Source organism: Athene noctua, chromosome 4 (assembly GCF_965140245.1).
Source record: "Athene noctua chromosome 4, bAthNoc1.hap1.1, whole genome shotgun sequence".
In the NCBI taxonomy this organism is placed as follows: Eukaryota; Metazoa; Chordata; class Aves; order Strigiformes; family Strigidae; genus Athene; species Athene noctua.
The window spans coordinates 12,465,845-12,490,573 of record NC_134040.1 but is presented as its reverse complement, the minus strand read 5'-3'; the positions used below and the strand labels follow the sequence as shown (position 1 = coordinate 12,490,573).

Genomic DNA, 24,729 nt, shown 5'->3' with positions numbered 1-24,729 from the left:
TGCTTTGTCAACAAATTCAGTCATTGACTCTCCCCTTGTCACAACGCTCAGTCTCTGAGACCCTGACACAACTTGTTTTGGTATTGTTACTTATTAACTTCTTCCACATGTTTATCCCTCTTTGGAAAAAACAGTTATTTCTACATATTATTCTTTATCTTTTATCATCTAATTCGCCTAACATACATATCTTCTATTACATATATATATATATATATACACAATTTTTTAGCTTAGACTGCAGAGTAATTTCTCAACTGAGTATCTTGACTATAAACCAAGTTTTGGTTAACATTTAAGTCTGCTGACATTCTTGGCTTCCTTAAAGACAGTTATGCATTAATCCTGCTCCACAGAAGCCAGTAATGACTACAAGAATTCAACCTGAGCAGCAGAAGAAATCTTTCAGTATGTTCATGCACGATGCAAACAGTTATTTCACCACCACAAGTGATTTAAGATAATGTGAAATTTAAAAATATGAATCAAAACCAGGAGTCTTAGCTTTTATTCTAAAAAGTCAGAACCAGAACACTTGCGCTATTTCTCTGAAATGGACCTAATTGTTAATTTAACATTTAGATCATAATTTTATGGAGTTTTACACTTAGCCCATTAAAAAGATGAAGGAAAATAAATTGCTCTAGGAGAAACTGGACACTCTTCTGTAACACTAAAATAGCTCACGATTGGACAGATTTATTATCAGAGGCATAAATTTATTGGACATTTCTCTAGAGAAACATAAAAATTCATTTTACAGCGCATACAAGTTGCATTGCTTAGAGACTAATCTATAAGTTATCACAATAATTACTTGAATTAACTGAAGCCAGGATGTTTCTTCTCTTGAGTTATTTTGCTTGGCATTTAGTATTTAAAAAGAGTATTTCACAATAACTATATCTTTACAATTTATGGGTGTTTTTTATCATTAAATGACAAGTATAAAAGCACTGTACCAAAATACAAGAGAGTAGCATAGCATTTGAGATAATGCAAAACCTTATTTAAGAACAACCTTTTGTTAAATATTGTTTCTCCAGTTCAAACTGTGAAATTAAATGTTATACTCTTATTAATCCAAATCCAAAGAATTACTGAAAGTCAGTGGGACACCGGCTCTGAAATTCCATAATCTCTGGGCACTGCTGATTGAGTTACTTAGCTGTTTAGGAAAATTTCATCATATCAACACACTTCTCTGAAGCAGAAATTAATCCCAGGTGCCTTGGCCAGTGAAAGCCCTGTATCTCACCAGACTGATATGAGTGTTGACATGGGACTTGGTCTGTGCGTGTACTTTGTGCTGTCATCACATGCAGCCCAAACGGACAGCACAAGGTGCTGGAGCAGCGCAAAAGCATGATACGTACCTCCTCAATGAACTTTTTGAGAATATTTCTGCTCATGTCAAACACATGGAAAGGATAATATCTGCTTGTTCACATTACAGCATTACATAGAGCAAAGTCAAACATAGAAAACTAAGGGTGTATCTACAGGGCTCTGAAGCATACTCCACCCACTGCCTTTCTATAGCATATCTGTTTTGTCCCATTCCAGGTAAATGGACAAATTCGACTTCTACTCTTCTTCATTTGATTTTTTTCTGCTTTTAATACAATTGAGATAATAATCTCTAATCTTTTTTATATATCCAAACATACACAAACAAAAACTAAAGGATATACAATACTAAGTTAATTATTTGGTATTAAAAGAATGCTGAAAATGAGTGAAAATGCTCCTCTACTTAACTTACTTGCTGATGTACTCTGCATTCAGTAGCTTGCCACATGTATTGCACTTAAAACAGCCCAAATGCCAGTGTTTGTCCAAGGCAACCAATGACTGCCCATTTTTTATTTCTGAACCACAGCCCCCACAATCTGCAAGAGAAAAATCGAATAGGAGTGAATCACACACTTTCAGTGGTCACGCAACAATACTGGTTACTGCAGTGCAAGGATCCATCGGTGTCCTAGTAACAGGCTCTAAAGCTTGCTGCTCGCTGATGGGTGACAAGTGGTGCGGCCCTAATATTGTCCTAACATTGCTAGAATACATGAAACATTCAAAGAAACAAAGCTGAAGACTTAGGTTTCCTAGAGACCTATGTTTATTTTAATTAATTTATACTGTGTTTAAAAGATACGAAGTTTTGCTGATTAGGTTTTCGAACCACAAATCAGCCCACTAAGGTTAATAAAAAAGACCTAAAGTCATGAGATTAAAAGAAATAATTGAACCTTCATACTAGACTTTGTTTCTGGATCTGAAAGCTTTACTTATTATTTCAAAATTCTTTTTACAACAGTGAAAAAGAGCTAAGATTATATACTGAATTTCTGTAACCAGGACAAATACCCAAATATCTGAGGCATTACAAATTCCTGAGTAGTAGTGACATTGCAATATGTGAAAGCAATGGCTGGCTATATATTATTTATAGACATTCACTTATATAAAGCTCCAAAAAGTGGTAATGAAAATTAACTGCAAAATATGTCTTAACTGCATAACACAGGCTAGACTATGTTGGCTGAACAGGTTATACGTGAACTAGCTATACTCCCCAGAAAAAGTAATTGAGGACAAGACTTTTGGGGGGGTTGGTTGCTTTTTGAGTTTTTATAACAATGGAAGCTTTTGATTATGCTAGTAAAAGTCAAATCTACTCTCAGTTTCCGTATCAACAGTCCACCAATGATTAGAGATGCTACACAGACAAAGGATTTGAACCTGGTTGTCTATATAACCCAAATGAATAGTCTAATACCCTTCAGGGCCCAGCTCTCATTCACTCTTCACTCTGTAGATTCCTGCCTATGTATAACTTTCCTTACAAAATGTTAAATGTCAAAATATCCAGAATATGTGGAAAAATAGTGATAAATATCAGTAACAAACTGATTCTAGTATATCTCAGTAACTCTTCTAATCCTCATACGATTATATCTTCCTTCTTATGTGAAACCATATATAAATACATTTTTTAGGAATTTTTCATGTATACCAACAATTTCATAGAGAGAACACAAACTCTGAAAGAAACTTGAAGAAGCATTCGGAGATGCCAGAAGAGAAAAAGAACACAACAATGTCTTGCATGGAAGAGAAAGATACACAAGACATTAAAAAAGATTTATCTAGTTATTAAGAAAGAACTCCAAACACAGGATCTCATTAAAAGATTTAAACAGTCCTCTTAAAAACTTTCTGATTTAAGATGTTATTTAGTTGGTTACGTGACACTAATGAGGCACTGTTAGTACAATTGTAAATGTTTCATTTCTGAGCGCACAACAATAAAGAATAGTTCTTATTTTCCCTTAGTGGATTTGGAATGGATTATGAGAGTGATAATACGTCTCTCTAATGTCACCCTGTAGAGCACCAATATGTGGAAACAAGCCCAGTACAAAAGCATGTGCACCACAGATCAGAACTTAAGTTTTGCTAATAAAAGAGAACATTTGGGTGTGTGCCTGGATTTAGTCCCACAAGAGAATAAATACTGCTGCATTCTGCAGTATCTGTTCCTGAACTGCAATCAGAAATTTGTTTGTGATCTCCCCTGCATTGAGGTTCATCTGGTAATCTAATTTAATCTCACTGGTTGAGAGTATATTTCACAAACTTATTACGACACCATATGCTCAGATGTCATTCACCTTTCATCTGTTTTAAGCTTCAGTGGGCAGAAATGCAGTATTTTGTAGGCTACTTTTTTATTTCCAACTGCCATTTTCTCTGTTAAATTCCAGATAATTAAAACCGAATATTCTGGTTGCTATGCCAACACATGCCTACTGATGCAACGTCCTTGTCTTCCTATCTTGGATGCAACATCCTTTGGTGACTCACCTAATTTCAACCAATAACTCTGCAGAACACATCAATTTGCTGCTACATGTTGATATTCTTCCCTGAATACTCTTTCATCATCAATACTGCCACAAGACATTTTCACAGCTAGCATTTTATGAAGAAAACAGAACAGATAGGTAGGTATTTATATAGTAATAAAAAAATCAAGGACTCAAACAAAAAGCAGCTATTTAATATTCTTCATTTCTTCCAAATGCAATGCATAAAGGAAGTCAAAACCTAAGTCAGAAGTCAAAAATAGAAGGATGGGTCAGAGAGGGAAGTGATGCTGAGAGCTCAGTGAGTGCCAAGAGATCTCATGAAAGCATTCTTGAGCTCAAATCAGAGATAAATAGGCTGATGAATAACATACATTGTACATATCAGGCAGTTCTGAGCCAGAAGCAAACCCAACGTAACAGTGGATCAACATACTACTTGGTCCTTGACTCAGCTTGCTTTAAGTCACACGCTTTTGTGCACTACCATTCTTTTATGAAAAGAATTGCTTAAAACATTAAGGTCTTCTCCAAGAAGACAGTTCTTAAAACAAGGAGACATGCCATTTATTGCTTTGTGTAATATGTAGCATAGCTACAGACAGCCATTCTGGACTTTCAGTTTTCCAGGTCAACCAAGATGTCTCTGAAGCTGCTTGTTTATTCCTGAAACACTGGTTCTAGCTTAAGGATTGATGTGGTTGAAAAATAGCTTGTATTGCACATTGCTCTTTCACAGATTCTATATTAACCCGAATAGTTCCCAAAATCTTTATTACCTTTTTGGATATTTAATTTTCTGTGTATTGTCATTGGTCGGGCTCTTGTATATGTTGCTACATATACATGTACACACCTCCATGTATTTGTGGCTGCAGTGCTTCTCACTGACCCATCAAAGCTCTATTCCCCACACCAAGGAGGGGTTATACCACTGCTATCCAATTTCCTGAGTCCCATGAGCTCAACGCTCTTGGGTCAGCTGGGTGCTGCACGTCACCATGAAACCAGAAGATGCTGGCCTGCAGCTGCACTGCAAGACACTAGGGAAATGGAGCAAGGAAGAGATGAGAAAGGATATAGTCTATGCAGATAAGGACGATATTTGTCTAGAATCCTGAAAACAATCTAGAATCATGGCACAATTTACTTGCAGGCTCAGATCTACTCAGATATGAGCTCTACTCAGATATGAACTTCAGTTTGCCCTTTGAAAAATCATTGTATCTATCAGCTCACTCCCATCAGTATATCATTTGAAAAGGAGAGCTGATTAGTCTCAGGGGAAGACGAGATCAAACTCTTTTAGAAGTCCAGTCTACAGTGTGACAGATATCATCCAACTTTGAACCAAGACTCTTAACCAATTCCACTGAAACCTATGGAGAGACTTCATCCATTTCTGATGTGATTTAAAGCAGATCTGTATTTGATGTTTAAATACATACGTTTGAGATTTTATTTGCGGAAAAGCTAAACTTTTGGTTTCCAAGGTTAGTTTCTGCCATAAAGATATGCTTCCAGTGCTGCTTCCCTTTCAGGCAAGTGGTTTGCTGAGGCTTCCAGGTACCTGTGCACTGGGGAGACTCGGTGCAGCGACCTGAGAGAGCTGGGGAAATGCAACGCAAGAAAAATTCTCCATAGGGTGTATGTGTGTGTGTACAGAGAAAGGGAATGTAAGTACATTAAAGGATTCTGTATCACAGATAATCAAATAAACTTGTTCTGTCAGTACTCAACTAGACAAATAATCTCCATTAAAGTCAAAGCCACTTTTCCCATAGACAAGGAGACAAACAGATGATAGGACATTAAAGTACGGATCTGCAAATGCAGCCAGCCAAGATGGCTGAGGATGATCCGTCTCTGGAATAAGTGACAAGAGAAACCACCAAAAAGACGGACATCGCCTCTACAAAAGAGAACAGCATTAGCAAGAGAGAAATCAGCACAGCATCTCTCACCGCATTCACACAGCAGCTTTTGCTGAAAAACTGCAGAAAGGAGATAGTGAAAACCTCTGTAAAAAGACATGTGGGGAAAAACAAAGGAAAAAAAAAAAAGAGAGAAACTTCTTCCTGAAGCGGTCTGGATTCCTTATATACAAATAAGAGCAAGGTATGGGGTGCTTCCTTGCTGAATCCAACTTAATGTGATGTGACAGTCACTAAACATATTTCTGCCATTGCCATTTACTTGAATTGCTGTTGCTGTTGAATTACATAAAAGCAGTGATTGACTGTTAAAGCAGAGGAACAGAGTTCAAAGCAATAACACCACTCTGATCTGCTGCAAAAAAAGGTGGTATAAAAAGACCATATTTCTTCTCTGCAGTATTTGTATCTTCTGATAGCACATGATAGTACTGAGGTCAAGGCACATGTCCCTCTGGTCACACTGCATACATTAACCCTTCCTCTGTAGTATTTAGCCATGTGATCCTATCACTGGTATTTTCTGAAGCAATACCAAAACATGGACAAATTATTAAATCTCACATTGGATTTTATTTTAGCTGGAGGTGGACTAAATCCTCAAAAATATTAACATCTACATTACACTCTTCTGCAAATAATTTGATTTCCTCCAATTTAATCAAATGTGAGAGGTTCTGTGTATTGTTAACCCTTTAAAGGCACCATTTGTGTTTCTTTTTAATATCGCTTTCCTGGAAAGGTACCATATACTTTTTCACATTACGCAGCATAGTGGTAGAAGTTCCATTTAACACATATTGGTGTAAGAGTGTGTTCTTTAAACCTGTGCAGAGTAAGAAGTACCAACAGAAAAGAGCAGAAACTTACTTCGCAGGTTCTGTACAGGGAAAGAGCCAGTGCTACTGGAAGGGGGCAGGGAACATTTCTGGCAGATGCACTCCTTCCCATTAAATGTTACTCGGTCACCAGCGGGGAAAGGCAGCCTACAACAGAGGAAGCAAAAGCAAACAGGTTACAAGCTCACACCTTTATCGAAATGAAATATCTTTCCATAACAGAACTGCTTATTACTCTAGTTTCTTTTTCTTTGCTTGCCCAGTTCTCATTCACAATTTTTCAGCCACCTGTAGGCCAAAGTATGAAGGGACACATCAAACAGACAATTTTAAATGCAGATGTTTTACATCTACTTAGTAAAAAAATAATACCTAAAGATACAAAAACACACTGAGCAAGTCCAAATCCTTGCGTATGTAAGAAATGTAGTATCAGCAAGCACTGATCACTAACAGGATCGGCTACAGAATCAAAGTGAAATTGGCATTACAGGGGGGTAAGTACAGGCAAATGCAGCTGCTGTTATGTTGTTAAAATGCTTCATGAGAGTGGTGACTTTTATACGTTATAAAACCAGCACTTGTCCTCCCAACTTTGATCACATCAAAGTCTTCTTAATCTATATGCTTAGAAAGCAAATGCCAGTGAACTCTCATAGGAGAAAATCTACTCCAATTATAAAACCCAAAGCGCCTACATTGCTTGTTTGCTCTACTCAACAACAGCTCTCCTTACACTTAATTAAATCCTTCCTTTTTATCAATGTCCTCAAAACAAAAAGCTTTCTGTTGTGGGCTTTCTTGTCTGGGCACTGCTGAGGTTTTTTTCTTTAAGAGGACCAGATGGACAAATCACTTCATAATGCAGCAAAGGATGGTGAGGATTTAGAAACATATTTTCCTCCACCCAAAGCTCATGTCCAACTAAATCCCAAGAAAGCTATCAAAACACGGCTTAAGTGGGGCACAAATATAACACGGGCCTTCTGCCTCATTGCGAAGTCTGTCTGATCAGATTACTTCATTAACATTTCATTAAAACTCTGCATATTTCTCCACAAACAAATTCATACCAATTGAGAGGTTATCTTCACTAAAAAAGCTACACAGATACTTCTTTCTAAGCATAAATATTATTTTGCTCCCTAAATCATCCAAGAGTGGCTTATTCTACACTTGTGTTGCATTTAAAATTTAAGTTTTATTACTTAAAAAGATAATAAAAACAATACTGTCCTTTGTTTCTAAATAACGTTACTAAAATCTATTTTAAACCAGCCAAGTAAGTTCAACACTGTCATCCATTTTGGACCACAGGCAATACTTAAAGAATTATGAGGACACATGGAGTTTAACATTGTTATATCTTTGGATATCTGATAATTAATTCTGCTTTTCACCTTTTTTGTTCTTCACTAATGACTTTATACTCCAAGTACTCGCTACCTTCTTACTTTCCTAAACTTAAGATACGGAAAAATATTTTATGGAAATTGCCTTTAAAACTACCTTCCTCTTTGACACAACCAAATGTTCCATGTGTGATTCTGGTACAAACAGGCCCAACACCATATTGGTACAGTTCCAGGAGTCCTAAGTTTCCACCTGTTCAAGAGAGGATTTTCCACCATGAACTTTACTCGATAACCTGATCAGAAGATGACAACACTGTCTCTAGCGTAACAGACAGGGTATGATGGAGCTGCACTCCAGTGAGCAGCAAGTCTGTCCCATCTTGCAGCAATTCAGCAACAGCAAGCTCCTGTGTTCATAAAAAAAATGTTCTTTTTAGATAATAACTGTTACTTACAATGAATTTTTGTACTACTTGAAGTCACGGAGCCTTCTAATATATGTAATAAATAAAAGAGTTTCATGAATATCACAGAACAGCTGAGGTTGGAAAGGACCTCTGGAGGTTACCTGGTCCAACCCAGAAGTTTATTCAAATGAACATACATCCATTTGAATAAAAATTAGTAAATGTGATACACATCTATATAGATAATAAAAACTCATGACTAATTACCAAAAATTGTCTCAAAAATGGAGTGATATAGTTCAAATGCTGTCCTAGTTTTCTAATGCCAATTTCAAAGAAACCATTTAATCATATTTTCATTTTAACAAATTATTACAAAATCAAGTCCAGAACTTGATTATTGACTGATCTGGAAAGGCACAAGCCAAGGAATTTCAACTGTTCCAGAACCAAGACAAGAACTTGTAATCGATTTTCTATGTGTTTTTAGGAAGACATCTCATCCTGATTTACAGAACCCATAGACTTACTATGACCACTGATGATCTGCTCCAAATTACACACACCCCCCTCCCAAAATGGTAACCTGGTCCACAGATACAATCACACAGCTACACCTCTGTACAACCACCCCAACATCTTTCATTCTTATGCACAGTTGCACGCCCTGGGCAGGATATTACCATCAAGTATGTTTTGCCATAGTCTTTACAGGGACCAAGACAGAGACTCAGTTAATGACCCAGCTGGACTCTCAAGAGATGCCTCAGTAAAACAGCAGGCTTTGCACCACTAATAATCCAGGAGACAGTGATATACTGTAAGCCATGAACAATTCACCACTCTGAAGTACTGCAACTACTGAGCATATACTAACATACTGAGTTTCTAGTATATTAAGAGCAGTAGCAAGAGGGAAGGTTAATATATTTTTTGACTAGCTGATTCACCTAACAAAAATTCAGCTGAACTTCCAGCTGAACACAGAAGCCCATCTCAAATAGATGCACCAAGCATTAAGTAGAAGAAGGGACTGATCACTTTGAATTGGCTCATCTACATTAGACAACTGGACAATCGGAAAGAAAATAAAAGCTAGAGGAGAAGAACAGGATAATTGACCTCTTACGGCACAAAGACAGAGCCAGGTAGACGACGCCCAGAAAACATGCCAAAGCTCACAGGCACCACAGCATGCCACAGAGCCCCCTTATGGGGAAAGGGTGGGGGGAGGTACGTGGGGACATTCCTGCTCTACAAACATATAATATTTGGTTTGTTTTCTAAAAGTTTAGTAACTAGTCACTGTGTCTTTACATTCAGAAGGGACAGGGCAACAACTTCACTTCTCAATTAAGTTTTCCACACCTGCAAGCTACCTTGCTCTATAAAAGCAGGGAAATCCTCCTTGAAAGTTGTCCATCCAAAGATACAGGGAGACCCTGCCTGCCCTCATTGGTCTTCTAAACCTGTAATTAAGTCTCAGCGTTTGCTTCACTATTTCGTTCATTGGGAATCCAGAATTCGTACACAACACATTTGCTAGTATTTCTGTAACATTTGACCATTCCCTTTCACAAGCAGCCCTACTTGAGGATTTCAGCGCCAATACGAGTGAAGGCACAACAGAAGGTGGTAACAGTCAATTACCAAGGTTTCAGTTTCTGAGCTCTTTAACTTGTGAGCAGGACTATATATAGCATTGTAGGTTAAGAGCAGTGTATCCGTTTTTGAATATAATGACATCTCACAACCAGTCACCCACTGAACATTGCTAGGTATGGGTTTTAATTAGCTACATATCCTTTTAAAAATATTCAGTGTGATTTTCACAGTTGGCTAATCTAGTTTTAAAACGAGAATTAAGAGCATCTTTAAAGGAGCTCTCTGAAATGACTGGGAGGATTGTAATACATCTTCTATGATTCATTTCCCAGTGTATTTGTAAAACACAGCAATGACTGGAGCCGACCAACAAAATTATACTGTAAAACATCAAACCACTGTCAGCCTAATCCAGGGTAAGTGTGTGACACTGAAAGGTTTGGTCCTGGTTTTGTCCTTCTCCACACCACGCCTCAACCTATGCAGCTTTGGGCAAGTCATTCAAGCTTTCTGGGACAAATGAAAACATTCAATTTTTTCAGAGCAGCTGGATGGCCTTCTGTTCTTTAAGTTGCTCATCTGACTCTGTGGCTGAACAGTCAACTAAATTTGATATAAGAAAATTAACATAAACATATGGTCAGTGTTGCGGGGAGAGCAAATCTATTAATTTCAGTAGCAGACTGCAGTTACACTGGGTTAGGTGTAATGTCAGACTGCAATGTAAGGACCCACAGGATCAAACTGCACTCTAATTTGTACCTAGCACAATCACATCCCTCAAGGTTGCTCCATAGGGATGAATTTGATCCAAGGAGTTAAATGTCATGAGACAAAGTAGACATTACCTACTTTCTGTTGCCTTCATGAATATCAACAAGGGCAAATACTGTCCTGCATCCAGGGAGGAATAACCCCATACACCAATATCAGCTGGAAAACATGAAAAGATGTTGGGTTCTGGTGGAATGGTGTCACATGACATTGGTTGAACATGAGTCAGCAGAGTATCCCTGCAGCAAAAAAGGCTAACTGCACACTGGGCTGCATTAGTGTAGTCAGCAGGTCCAGGGAAGTGAGCTTTCCCTCTGCTCATCATTTGAGAGATTGCATCTGGAGCAGTGTCTACCATTTTGGGCTCCTCAGGACAAGGCTTACTGGAAGGAGACCAGTGGAGGTGGCTACGTCCAGAGCTGGAGCACAGGACACATGAGTAGGAGCTGTAGGAAATGGACTTGTTCAGACTTAAAATGCTCAGGGGAGATCTTACTGCTGTCTAAAACTACCTGATGATGTGTGTATGAAGTTGGAGTCAGGTTCTTGCCAGAGGTCCAGAGTGAAAGGACAAGAGGCAGCAGATATAAGATGGAACATAGGAAATGCCAGCTCTCTGTAAGGAGAAAAAAAACCTACCATGAGTGTGCTCAAATGCTGTAACAGAATGTCCAGAGAGTCTGAGGGATCTCCATCCTTGGAAATACTTAAAATGTGACTGGGCAATGCCCTGTTTGAACTGGACTTGCCTTGAACCAGGGGCTGGACCACAGGACCTCCACAGATTCCCTCCATTTACATGGCTCTAAGGCAATAGGTATGCTCCATGCATAAACCTGAAGAGCAGGATAGCAAGACTCCTTTGTTCAGGAAGTACCATATATTGATACATATATTTGTTTTAGAATCAAAATGCCAAGAACACTCAGTCTGATTTCAAAACTTTGGCCTCAACATCCAGATGAAGAATCCTGTATCATGGGATGTTTTGAGAAGCACCCAGTACTGCTTAAATGGGAACCAAACTTTCAAAATTCAGCAGTACTAAAAAAACTGAGCAACTAAAAAGGTTTAGCATATTCAAGAAGTCTGACATAATTGCTATGTTCCAGAATAAACTGAATTTTAACTTCTAATTTTCAGTATTGTCTTAATTTCTTTAGACATACATACACAAAAGCCTCCAGCTTCTTTCTCGAAATAGCAGTGTAGGACTATAAAACCCTTTGTTGGAGAAAAAAATTAAGTTTTCAGTTTTCTGAATTTTTATATTCATCTGCCTCACCACACTGAATTACCTTCTTGAAGATAACAAAAATACAAAATGGATTGAGAGAAGTTTTAGATCTGGATTTGGCACAAAATTCCTTGAATATGTAACTGCCTTTTGCCCCTCCACACATTATTCATGTCTGCATGGCACACTTCTGTCAATATGCCGTTTCAAGACAAAGCTTTCTAAATTCAGTCAAAATAGTGAACTCAAATATCCAAATTCTGTAAAGCAAACATGTACCTGTTTGCTTATTAACCTGGCACATATGTGCTAATTTATCCCCCCAGCTAAGTAAGAGACTAATTGTCCTTCTCTCATCATTTACGTATCAAAAAAGCCATATTTTTCCAACCTTTAATTGAAAGAATATTGACATTAAAGGGCTATTACATACATTCCTCCAACTGGATGAAATAAACACCACCCCCAACTTTACTAATTACATTAACCCTTAAAACCAAAACCCAGAATTTTGATACCCTGTGCACACACAGCATGTCAGTAACACTGAAATCAAATATAGAGTCTATATATAGTACAACCTTTTGCAGACCATGAATCTTATGTACGTATGGTCTGCACAGATGTATATTTATATAACTTCCACACTAAGCCTTCTCCTGAAAATTCAATTTTCAAAGGTATTATCACAGATATGATTACCCATTGCTTTTTCAAAGACTCGCTTTCCTGTCCCTTCCCATCCCGCATAAGATACTCCTGAGAGCTGTACAGTCCTGTCTCTGACATCCATATAAGAGCTGCATGCACAATTTGAGTAAAACTCAGTTTCTATTGATACAGATAGCCTTAATTTTCTCCCTCTTTCTATTTCACTTTTACAAGCATGTGAACCTTGTGGAGGAAATGTCTCTGGTAGGCCTCTGGAGGACACAGCCCCTTCCAATTCATAAAAGTGTAAGAATAAGATTGTTCACCCACTTCCTGGAAATTTAGTTAATACGCAATGTTTTTAAATCTATATTATTATTCTTCTATTTATTCCTAGTTTTAGACATTATCATCGCAAAACACAACAGCAGAAAACTGTTTCATTGGACTATAAAGAGCACTGGAAGAAGGGGCCAAGCCCTCAATCTTTATGCCACCAGAACAAACACACAACTGAAACCTAAATCTGTTTAGAAGCCAACTAGTCAATGCAAGATAAACAATCACACAGAATTATACATTTTACTGTGCTTTTAATAGTTTTTCCCTGAAAACTAATTCATTTTTTTTTCACCCTTTGACCTGTGGCAGCCCTGTGCAATAGCATCTGAGTCCCAAGGATGAGTTGGGTTTCTGACACACAGCTTTTTCACAGAGGAGGGCAGCAGCTTATGAACACAGTGCCTAGGGCACCAGGGAACACAGCTCATTTCTGAGACAGCCAGTCACGTGGCATTCAAAAGCAGTAATACCAGGAGCTCTGGAAAACGAACAGGCTTGTGTTACTGGCTTTTTCTCACTGCTCCAGCTAGCAGTATGCACACATGCGATTCTTCTCACTGATTTTACCATCTGAAGCAATATACACTTCCCACCAGTTTCTATTCAAATTTTATCTCCTCCGAAAATAAGAAAAAAAAGGAGTTGAATAGCAAACTAGTCACAGTCACAACACAGGAACAGTTTAAAAGTGATACTTCAGAGCTACAGAAATAGAGGTTATAAAAGTGCTCATTTAAAGCACTTACTGATCCTGCACCACTCCGGACACCCATGCCATGAGTGCAGAGTGCCTTCTGCTGCCAATGTTTTCCATGCTGAAGTTGGTAAGAGCCTTGCTTGGTTTCCATTAGAGCAGGATCAGCCCCACTGTCAGTCCATCATCTCCTCTCAAGCTCACACCATTCTAGAAATCAGATTTCTAAAGCACCCACATTAAAGTATAGGTCAGATGCAGGTTGTGTGACCAGCCAACTGCCTCAGACAGCATGATTTTGGCCCATTATTTAAGGTTTCTGCCCATTTGTGAGAAATGAGGACACAAACGGTACTCCTTGTTTCCCACCAAAGAAAATGCCAAGGTAGAGTGATTTAGAGTCCTATACCTCAAATCAAATGGTTCTATTTTTTTGTCTTTTAATATATTTTTTTAAAACAAAAGAAAAAAGTTCTTGTTTGTTGTTAAACCACATGCATTTACAGTCTACCCACCTTATTTTTACTAAGAATATCACTCAATAAAATAAATGCTGATGATGTTTAGATAGGACACTCTTTCCCATAAAAACCATAAATTATGTCTCACTTGCAAAGACATGGGTAATTGAAGCAATGCTGATTTAAAGCAGCTGAAGACCTGGTCAATTTTTTTTTGCTGTAAACAGATGATAGGTTGTTCTGTTGCTCTGCACCAAATTCAGTGTTATAACCCCCCTGAGAGACACTAATTGAATCCTGCTAGTCAGCAGGGCATTAGTTGGCTCTGACAAGCACCACATAAATTTGTGTGTCCTTCTAAGCAAAGCAATGGAAGCAGATCCAGATCTTCCTACCGAAGTTTTACATAGCAGCAATTAAAAACTTAATCAGTGAAACAGCTTTCAACCCAACTATTTAGCTATACAGAAGGTTAAGGAACATCTCAGACATTTTTTTTATATGAAATACCATTTTATCAGGAACTTCATTTTTAAAAGCTTTAGCATGTCTTCACTACACATGGTATTTGTAGCGTTCTAGTGAGTATTTTCACCGTATTGCAATTCAGCTCACCCGAATATCTAGGTACTTAAGAATAAATAGCTTAGTCATGATTATTCTGAATTTCCAGCAAGACCAAATAAGTTGTACCACCAAACTCCAAATTATCAGCTAGAAGACTGACTAAATACAGCAGGTGATCAGTATATCCAATGGCCTGACTGAAACCTAAGTTATGTACCAAGCTGCTAAATACAGTAACACACAGGTAAATAATTTATGCCTGAACGCTAAACCCTAATGGCGTGGCTCAGGATACAAGCACATTTAGCAGGTAAATGGAGTCAACCAGTTTTTCTCCTTCTTTTAAATGAAGTACCACCTCACTTTACAGAAGGTAATAGTACTAAGAAGAAAGGTACCAAGAATTAGCAGAAAAGCTGTAATACTGACAGGCTGCAGGCCAAGAGCATGTGCAGCCAGCAGTTAACTCTGGAGATCCCCGATTACCCAACTAAATAATTTCTCCTCCTATTAAAAGAAAAAAAAAAATATTTTAGGCTTTTATGTCCTTCACTCTTCATGTTTGTTTAAAGTATCCAAAAGGAAAATATCTCCTATTAAACACAGCAAAACTTGGAACAGACAGAATTTAGTGTAATAAAGGCTTGTCAGTCTCAGAGTCTTCCCCTTAATATGGCTATTTAATATTTCCTGCACTTGATATGTTAATTCGAGATCCTGCCATGAACCATGGCTGTTCTGGAATTTGAAGTCCTGCTTCTGCATCAGCGTGGGAGGACATCTGAGCTCAGTAGCCCAATGAGCTGGGCAGATTCGGCTGGCAGACAGCCGCCACATCACAGACACGCTGGTTTTGGTCTGCACAGGCACCTGAATGAGGCACCAGCACATACAGCACCTACAATGTGGTGCATCAGTGCCCCATTGTGCTTCCCTTTGAACATGGGATTACTGTTCTTGTACTGCTGAAGGCTGAAGTTTACCCAGAGCAACTATTACAGCATTTCCATGTGCTCCAAACTGCTATAACAGTGCATTTCCTGAAGGTCTGGTGGACTTATAAGTTGCTTTCTAAAGTCTTCAACAGTTTTGTTTGTGTTCTTTCCACAGAAAAGGATTAAGATGCGGGTCAAACAGACAGAGGCAGAATCTGCAAACATCCGCAACAACACCGGGTCGCAACATCACGTATACCCATGTGGGAAATTATTCCACCAAACACACTGGGCTGTAGTGGGGGAGAATCTTGTGTGTTGTATCACTTGTCACCTCCATGGCTGCTGGAGATCCTCAGTAAAATCCAACACATACATGTCTGTGCGTCCAGGACCTTTCTGTCCTACTTTAAATGACTATGGGAGTTTCTGGGAAGCAGCACTGTGAAACTTCAGTTCAAATCTATTAATAACTGAACCTATTCAGCTTGCCAAAGACTCAGCCACTGGCATTTCTACCCTTTGTAACTTCAGTCAACAGAAGACAAAATAGCAGACATCAGAGAAATAAAGCAACATTTGGGGTAAAAGGTCTGACAGTAGAGGCAGTGGCAGTTTCTCAAGTACTTTGAAAACCTCATACGTAAGATACCATAAACTAGAAAAAGTATTTGAAAGAAAAAGCCGCAACAAAAAATGGCAACTCAGAATTTGCTTTATTTTTTTCCAAAGTCTGCTAATTTTTAAGGAGTGGATAATAGAAAACAACTATTTTTTTCCCCATCTACAGGCTAGAAGTTTGAAGCCTGGAATTGGTCTTTAAATATCTCATTTTTAAATGAAACACAACTTCATGTAGAAAACATACCTGCAGACAGCACACACAAAACAGTCTGGGTGATAGGTTTTACCCAGTGCTGAGACCACTTCTCCCTCAATGAATTCATCACAACTGAAGCACCGTGTGCCATAGAGTCTCTGGTAGTCCAAAGTACAGATGTAGTCTCCCTGTCTCACAAAAAATCCTCCTTGAGCCAGGTCACATCCACAAGCTGCAGAAAGAGAAAAAGCAAACTCAGAAGGCTGGAAAAGCAAAGCTTGCTCTCTCAGATGATGCTGATTTTTCACCAACGGTCAGTATGGTTCCTGGTGGAGTATTTAAGCACTTCAATATATGAGCTTATGATCACAGAGCAGTTGTGCATCTGAAAAACTACTTTTATAGCAATTACATCAATGATGTATTTTGTACACTAGCAGTTTAGATTTATTCCACGTAAAAATATTAACCTCAGTGCTAGTACAGAGTTAAGTCTTTAGGAGTTGAGTTCAGCGCTACTATATACAACATCCATAATATTTAATAGGTTAAAGGAAATGCAGAAAGGATATAAAGCCTCAAAATCTAAAGCATCAATGTTACAAAGAAACATCTCTGAGAGATTACAATTGTCTGATATTCCTCTTGGACACAAAAGTAGTTCAAATATTGCTCCCTCTAAACATGGGGTTTTATGTGCATGGCAACTGCTGTAAACTTCCACAAATGTACAAGAACCTTTTTTAAAATCAGATCTTATGTTTACCTGATAAACATCACTCACCAAGCATGAATCTGTTCACCAATCAACCATCTGTTCCTGGCAAAAGTAGAGTTTTTAATCCTATCTGTCAATTTATATTTTTAAAGCTAAATCTGTAGCGAAGGGTTAAAGTTGATTAACCAAAGCCTTGCGAGACTTTTCAGGGGCTTTCTCCATTTCACCAGGATGGAGCTAGGCTGGCATTTTGTGAACATGTAAGATCAGAAAGGAGAGATACAACAGACTGGCTGAAGTCACACAGAAGTAGACTGAGATACAGAAGATGATCGTGATTCATATTGATCAGGATCTTTGAAAACGGACTTGAATTGATTTATAAGGAGAAATGGAATTCAAAATGGTGATTCTGCTGCTGTGCTGGTTGCTACTTTAAGTGACAGCATCATACTTGTTACTATGTACTTCTGCTCCTGGAGGTGTGCATGTTAAGGGCAGCAAATCGTCTTACAGACAAATAAGGCTGAGCAGACAACCACAGCAGTATCGGTACTCACATGCGACACACAGAACAATGGGAACATTGCTTAACAAACCTGGATTCCATGTACAAAACACTGCAGAGATTGCTTTGATCCCAAAATAGCAGAGGTACCTCAACATTTAAGTTCAAGACTGAGATATCTCCTTAGGTACCTGAGAGTCCACAGGCACTTTTGTTTTCAAATGTAAAGCCTCTCCCAACTCACACCAAAGCCTGTCTGCAATGTCAGAATCAGTCGCCTTGCATCTAAACTATGACAAATGAGTCCCGCAGGCATGCTCAAGGCACAAAATAACGCATCGTCACAGCACAGAAACCCCAAGAAAGCCAGGATCCTGAGGATTCATTCAAAACCACATCCAATCGCTCGCCCTTTTTATACCATCTCTCTTAGTAGAGACCACAATACAGGAGGGTTGGGCTTAAGGCCCTGTTTAAACACTGAGCGGGCATATAAATCCTGATCTTTCTCCCTGGAGATGGTCCCAACCACTAAGTGATGGAAAACAATAGTCATTCTGAAACTGTATTAGTATATGACCAAGAACTGAAGAACCATGGGTTATTAATTTTTCTTATAAGGTAAAATAATTTCAATTATATTGCATTTGTCATGGACAACAACTATGGATTACATGACTTATCTTGCAATACATTGTTCATGTAGTTTATCTCACAGGCTTAATACATGCACTTGAATACTTTTTCTTTACACCCTTGCTCTAATTTTTACTAAGGACATGCTTTTTGTACATACGTTCCAAAAATATGGCATGATTTGCTGAATATTATGAGTTTCTTTCAGTCTATATATTTCATCTAGGTACATACTGGTGTGACAGAAGCACAAATCAACTATGGATTTAAGATGATGCTGAACAGCATGCTGAGCTGAAAAAATGAGGCAATAGAGCAGTTCTAAATTGTATCATACAGTATTTAAACTTGTAGAGTGGATCATAAGAGAAAAAAGTTAAAGGACATAACTGGATTTCTGAAAGTAAGCAGGGAGGGGTTATGTCCCTAGAGTATTTCTTTATGCCAGTAGTGGAACATCTTATTGCAGTGCACCTGAACAAAGCCACCAAGAACCACTTCGAGCTACAGGGCAGGCACTGACCTACACATTTTGGTCTGTGCCATCCAAGAGGGACTTGGAGCTGGGCTTCATAACAAGAGAAAGATGAGGAGTCAATAGTGTATCCACAAATTATCTGCCACTGCTCTGCCATGTACTCTTGCTACCACTCACCTGCTAAATTGAGTGGTAAGCATGAGCAAACCTGTATGTTTCTACGGCTGACATGAGTCCTTAAGGGAGGCCAGGCAGCCCCTGTCTCACTGCTGCTAACAGGGCCCCCGTGCGAGGTTTGGGGCAGATGGGGTTGGCAACAGCCCTGCCACTGGCATTTGATAACACTGTCTCCTTGAAGGTATTTGCCTTTCTCTCTGCTGCCACCAAGGTTACAATTACTATGGCTTGTTGTGTATTACTCCAAAGCAGTTTGCACCAATGCATTTAATTCTGGCTTCTCAGGAAACCCTGCAGTGAAACCGTTCACCCAAAGAGAGACAGAAAACCAAGATATTTGGACTGCAAAATAGAGGCTGAGTTCAGCATCCTCTGATCAGGCCCCCTTCTGCACTGCTGTCACTTCAGCCTCCCTGTACACAAAGAGTGCCTGAATTCAGTAAGGAGGAACACAAATTGCTCCGTGTTCATCTGAACAGCAGAATGGAGATTAAGAATTGTTTGCTACCTAAGTTGTTCTAACACCTGTTACTGTACCTTCCAATTATATTAAACAGCCTGACAGTCATACCAAGTACACTGCAAGTGAACTGCGTGCCAAAGTGATGGGTTCTTCTAGCGGCTTTCGCTGCACACCACACTGCAGTGACATTCATACAAGAAATGCAAGAAATAAAGCAGCCCATGAGAAGGAAAAATAACTTACCAACATACTTGCTCCACAATACAGAGTCAATTATTTCATTCCTAGAAAGAGCTATTTCAAGATAAGTGACTTTCTAGAGAAACAAAGTGTTGCAAATCTCACCAACCTGTAGCTCTAGAGCGAGAGGATAGAAAATATTAACAGGTTACAATTGTAATTAATGGAATTGGCCAGGGGTCAGATGACAGTGGTTTGAGAAGAAAGGGGAAGCACAGTCCCAAGAAAGCCTATTAGTACAGCTGATTAATGACTAACGGAAACACCAATAGGAATAATGATCTTTCCACAACAAAGCAGACCCATGGCAATGAACTGTGACAATGACCAAGAGCGCACAGGCACTATCAGTGCAGACAGAGATTTGGATAGAAGGGGAGTTGGATACCTTGAGACATGGAAAAGGGATTTACTTTAAATGTACAGGGTGAAACATCTTCCATTCAGACAGAAGCAACAAAAAATTCCCTTCTGAGTGGCACAAGGAGATAAAGACCTGCAAGCATCAACAATCATGGGAAAACCACAAGTCATTAATGTTTTGAAGTAACAAGAAAGGATGCACTGGGCCAAACAGGTCCCACAGAGCTAGCTAATACTAAAGACAGTAAACCTTGTGAGCCCTCATCTAGCGCACAGGGTATAACTTGCTCAGTTATTTCCATAAAAGACTGATTCACAGCAGAGCAGGGCTATCGTGATGACCTACAGAACAAAAGCCTGTGTTAAGAGACAAGTAGAACTTGGCTTCTTTAGCCTAACAAAAAAAACCAACCTTAGGAAACAACTAATATCTCAACATACTTCTGAAGTTTAAACAGAGCAAATTAAGGAAAAGATGAAGAGCTATTTAAATACACTGAGAATGCTGTCACAAGAACAAACCCTGGCTATGAATAAAGGGAGGCTGCAAATTAATAAAAATGGTTTTAACATTACAGGAAAGAGGTTGTGGAACAGTATCCCATTAAGAATGAAAAAAGATGGAAAAAAAGGCCTTAGATCTCTATAGCTTTGGAATGAAGTCTGAGCAATATTTAAAAGGGATTAAGAGATATCGTTAAAACATCAGCCCAAACAGACTATCTTTTAAAGGATATTGAAAGAGATATCATAGAACAATTAAAAGCATCAAATGTGACACAAGCTTGGATGAAATTAGAAAAAAAAAATCTTCTAAAATTTCTTAGGGTTTGGGTACCTTAAACCCAATCCCATCCATAAAATATAAATATCAACATTCTAAATCACAGTGCTTCTGCTTAGTTAAGTAGATGCATCTGTCATCCTCCATAAAATCAGTACTCAGTAAACATTACAATATAACAAATACCTGAACAGTTTTGTTCAACTGTTCCCCAATACTGCATGGAATTTCAAGTACTTGAATTCTCTGGTTACAGCACAAAATGCATGGGAAATAAGGAAAGAAGCTCTTTTTCATGGACAGTACTACTTCCTGCATAATACAGTAGTAGAAATAAACTGACATATAAACAGTTTATAGTATACATTTATTTGGAACCAATTAGATGCGTAACAAACTGAATTGAGACTAGTGCCCGACATGCTTATTCTTCTTCAGAGATTTGATAACCTCTTCCGTTCAGCAAGGCTATTAAATCTCCTGATGCACGTCACTATGACCACTGATTCAGTTCAGTGCAAGAACATTTTTATGGCAGAGGATTGTAATTTTCTTGAATATTTCTTTTATAAAGCCAGCCACTTTTATGTCACTAAAAACATAACTTGTAAAGATTTTTAGCTGAAGCAATCTTACATTTGCCATATTAAAGAAAAATATGTTTTCTGTTGTAGCTTTTAAATGAAAACAGGCTTTTCACGCAAAAATGTTAGGTACATTGTAAACAACTCTTCAGAGAAAAAAGCTGGGATGAAAAGATTTCAAACAGGCATAGCCATCACACAAGTTTTTATTTGTATCAGTGATACCCCTTTTGATACAGGTTTTCAGTGTTTTAGCATTCTAAGAGGTTTCAAAAATCATTTGTGTCAAACTTTGATGCCACATTTGGCCCCTTATTCTCAATTTGTGTCAGTGGTCTTTATTTCTTCTAGAGTTCCCTCCAAACTGATTAGCCAGAAGCAAAACTCCTAAGAAAGATGCATTAATTTTTCTGGCACAGAAAACTGAGCAGGGTGGGCTTTTGGCCCTTTCTTTCCATCTTGTTTTGGCACATGCCCATAACAGAGACCACATACATGACAGTTCACAGAGGTGCTACACTCGGCAAAGTCTTTATTCATGAATGAAGACAAATCTAGCTCATAAGTGAATCTGGAGCACAGGAGGAGTCTTGTTTATACTCTCCCTCTTTCCCACTGACTGCAGGATGGGGGAAGTCACTGCTTTCCCACAAGTCAAATACTCCTCCCATGATCTTCACACATCACTCCACCACCAGCTATGCTCCACCAGCCACAACCTGAGTCACTACCCCTTGTGTTCTCCTGCACTCTTCAAGTCATGTGATATGATTTAAAGTGACACCCAGCTGACTAGAGGAGAACACAGGGATTCCAGTTAAATACTGGCTTGGATATTAAAATACTCCCATTTTAAAGCTGAGAAGAGTAGCTCTGAAAACAGACCTATCAGCCATCCCTTGGGTGAGATGATGTGCCCCTTGCCTGCTGCTTACATGGACAGAGACACTGCCCAGCTGAGATGATCCTGCACACCTGCAGAGACAAGAAATCAGGGAAAGGAAAGCTGTAGGAAGTCTAGGGAGCATGTTCGAAGGCAACTACCAGATCTTACTCTTCTAGGATAGGAAACCAGTGTTATGCCACAGATCCACTCCTACCCAACACTTGTCATCCAAAATGAGTATCTGGAGGTAGGCTTATTTAAAACCTAGAAACAGTTTCCAACCATTATTGACACTCATCCTAGTGAAACAAGAAAAGCACTGCAAACATAGCACTTATGATAATGAAGAGACTAATACTACCTCTGCTGTTTGTCTTGATATCACCCTGCATACCAAGCCAATGCCCTACCCTGAACAGTTATGAGCTGTAGGAGTTATTTGAAAGTAATGAATAAGTGTTTGTCTCCTCTTACGGTACTTGGCAGCAAGCCAGTACCTAGACATGCTGTCAGACTTGAAATAGAAGATATCCACACCATTTCAGAGGGGGGTACCTCAGGATGGCTTCTCTGACAGTGTAGTAATTTCAATCATTATAATGATTTGCAGTTACCTGACATCAAATACCTCATACAGATCTGCGGTTCCTCTACTTGCTTAGGAACAGACTACTTTTTTCCCCAGCCTGGTGTCTGTAAGAGTACCTGGAGCACTCGCAATTATTCTATGTGATTTCACCATTAATCTAACTTCATAATTCTTTATTGCCTACAGCCTACAAAAAATAAATAGCATCAACAGCAATTAATTAATGCGCTTTAATCACGTTGCTAGCCTGCTCTTGTATGTCATCAGTACTCCATTTGCACTGTACAAATATAAAATGCATCTCTATTTTCCTTGCTGGCAAATAAGCCTACTGAAAGTAGATTAATTTTTTGCCTGTGTGCTGGGCCTGAAAATCAGCTGTGTACTGAAAGACTCAGGGGATGCTATGCTCGCTGTGCTGCCGTACACTACAGCAGGTTGAAACAGTAAAATGCACTGGTCATCTTGCCATTCAAACAGTGTCATTTTGCTTTCAGCCTGCCAGACAGCTAAGTGTTTTGTTTATCAACCTGCAACCGCATGTATGAAGTCTTTTAATTTTTTCTCCCTTTGTTGAATGATGTAAGCAACCAAGTGTGAATCCAACACAGGGAAGAGAGGCAGAAACCCTGAAAATAAAAGAAGGGACAAAGACCCATTCATAACATTGTTACAGAGAAAGCAAGAAAAAGATCTCTGCATGCTCAGAGCTAAATAAAAGTTTTCCTCCTCAGCACTGCAGCTTTATGTCCATTTCTAGTATTTCCCTCCATCTCAGAGATGGACACTGGTGGCTGACTAAGATCTCAATTATGACACGTAGTGTGCTGTTAACATAATTCTCTTTTGGCAGCTAAACAGCATGTCTTCATACACTGCTGATGCAGTCTGGGAGCCCATTCTCCAAAAGCCCATGATTATGTCTGGAACATTTCTCCTGGTCACTATGCCTGTGAGAAGCAATAGCAACCACCTGGCAAACTTCCATCACTACAGCTTTAATTTAACTTCAAACTCACCTGCAATTACTTTGATGCAGTCTAAGCCCGTTTCCAGAAGATAACTGTCACTGTGACAGTCTTTCTGTTGCATGCTCTGGTGTGGATGAGTCCAGGTTAAGATTTTCACAAAGGTTTTGGGGAAGTCTTCCCCAGCTGGAAGTTTGCTGACCATGTAAGGTCTGCATGGTAATATCATCTCGCTTGACCTCTTGAACAATTCACATCTGAAACTTCTGTCTATAGGTCAGGCACTACCAAGATAGAAGGAACCTTGCAATAGTATTTAATCCATATAATCCAATCACTCTTCCTAGGCAGGAATGATTATATCTAAGTCTTTCCAAGCAGATGTCTGTGAAACCAAGAACACTCAAGCCTGTCAGTCACTGGCAGCATTTTAGCTATAATATCTGAAAAAGCAGCTATAATCTCAAGGACTGGAATCTCACCACATTTTATTACAGTCCAGGGTAAACAAAAACAGGAGTATGCAACACCAGAAAACTCTGGGGCAGACCTGCTGGGCCCTTCCTCAGCTCCCAACCAGGAACTGCAGGAAGGCAGACAGCTCTGCCAGAGGAAAGCCAGACCAACTTTCTGGAATGGGTAAGACAGAGAACTATGGGCTGTATCTTATCCATCTTACAACACATCACCACGCATGTGTAGCGTTGATAAAGCTATAAAGGATACAGTATACAGCACATCTGCACAAGCTCTCAGGTTAGACTGGCCATGATACCCATAAATTAATTTGTGGAGTACACACTTCAGTAGAGTAAAACCCTTAGAGATTCAGAATGCTCTTA

At 38.9% G+C, this 24,729-nt stretch overlaps 1 protein-coding gene across 2 annotated transcripts in view; it reads right to left on the bottom strand.

Moving 5' to 3' along the window:
* Positions 1-24,729, bottom strand: part of ABLIM2 (actin binding LIM protein family member 2) — a 146,590-nt gene that overhangs the window by 73,916 nt on the left and 47,945 nt on the right. For both annotated transcript variants that reach the window (XM_074904458.1, XM_074904457.1), the window contains exons 4-6: positions 16,542-16,725; positions 6,677-6,792; positions 1,766-1,892 (exon numbers count right to left, since the gene is read on the bottom strand). In XM_074904458.1, coding sequence (XP_074760559.1) covers positions 1,766-1,892; positions 6,677-6,792; positions 16,542-16,725 — 427 coding nt within the window. The remainder of the gene's footprint in view (positions 1-1,765; positions 1,893-6,676; positions 6,793-16,541; positions 16,726-24,729) is intronic.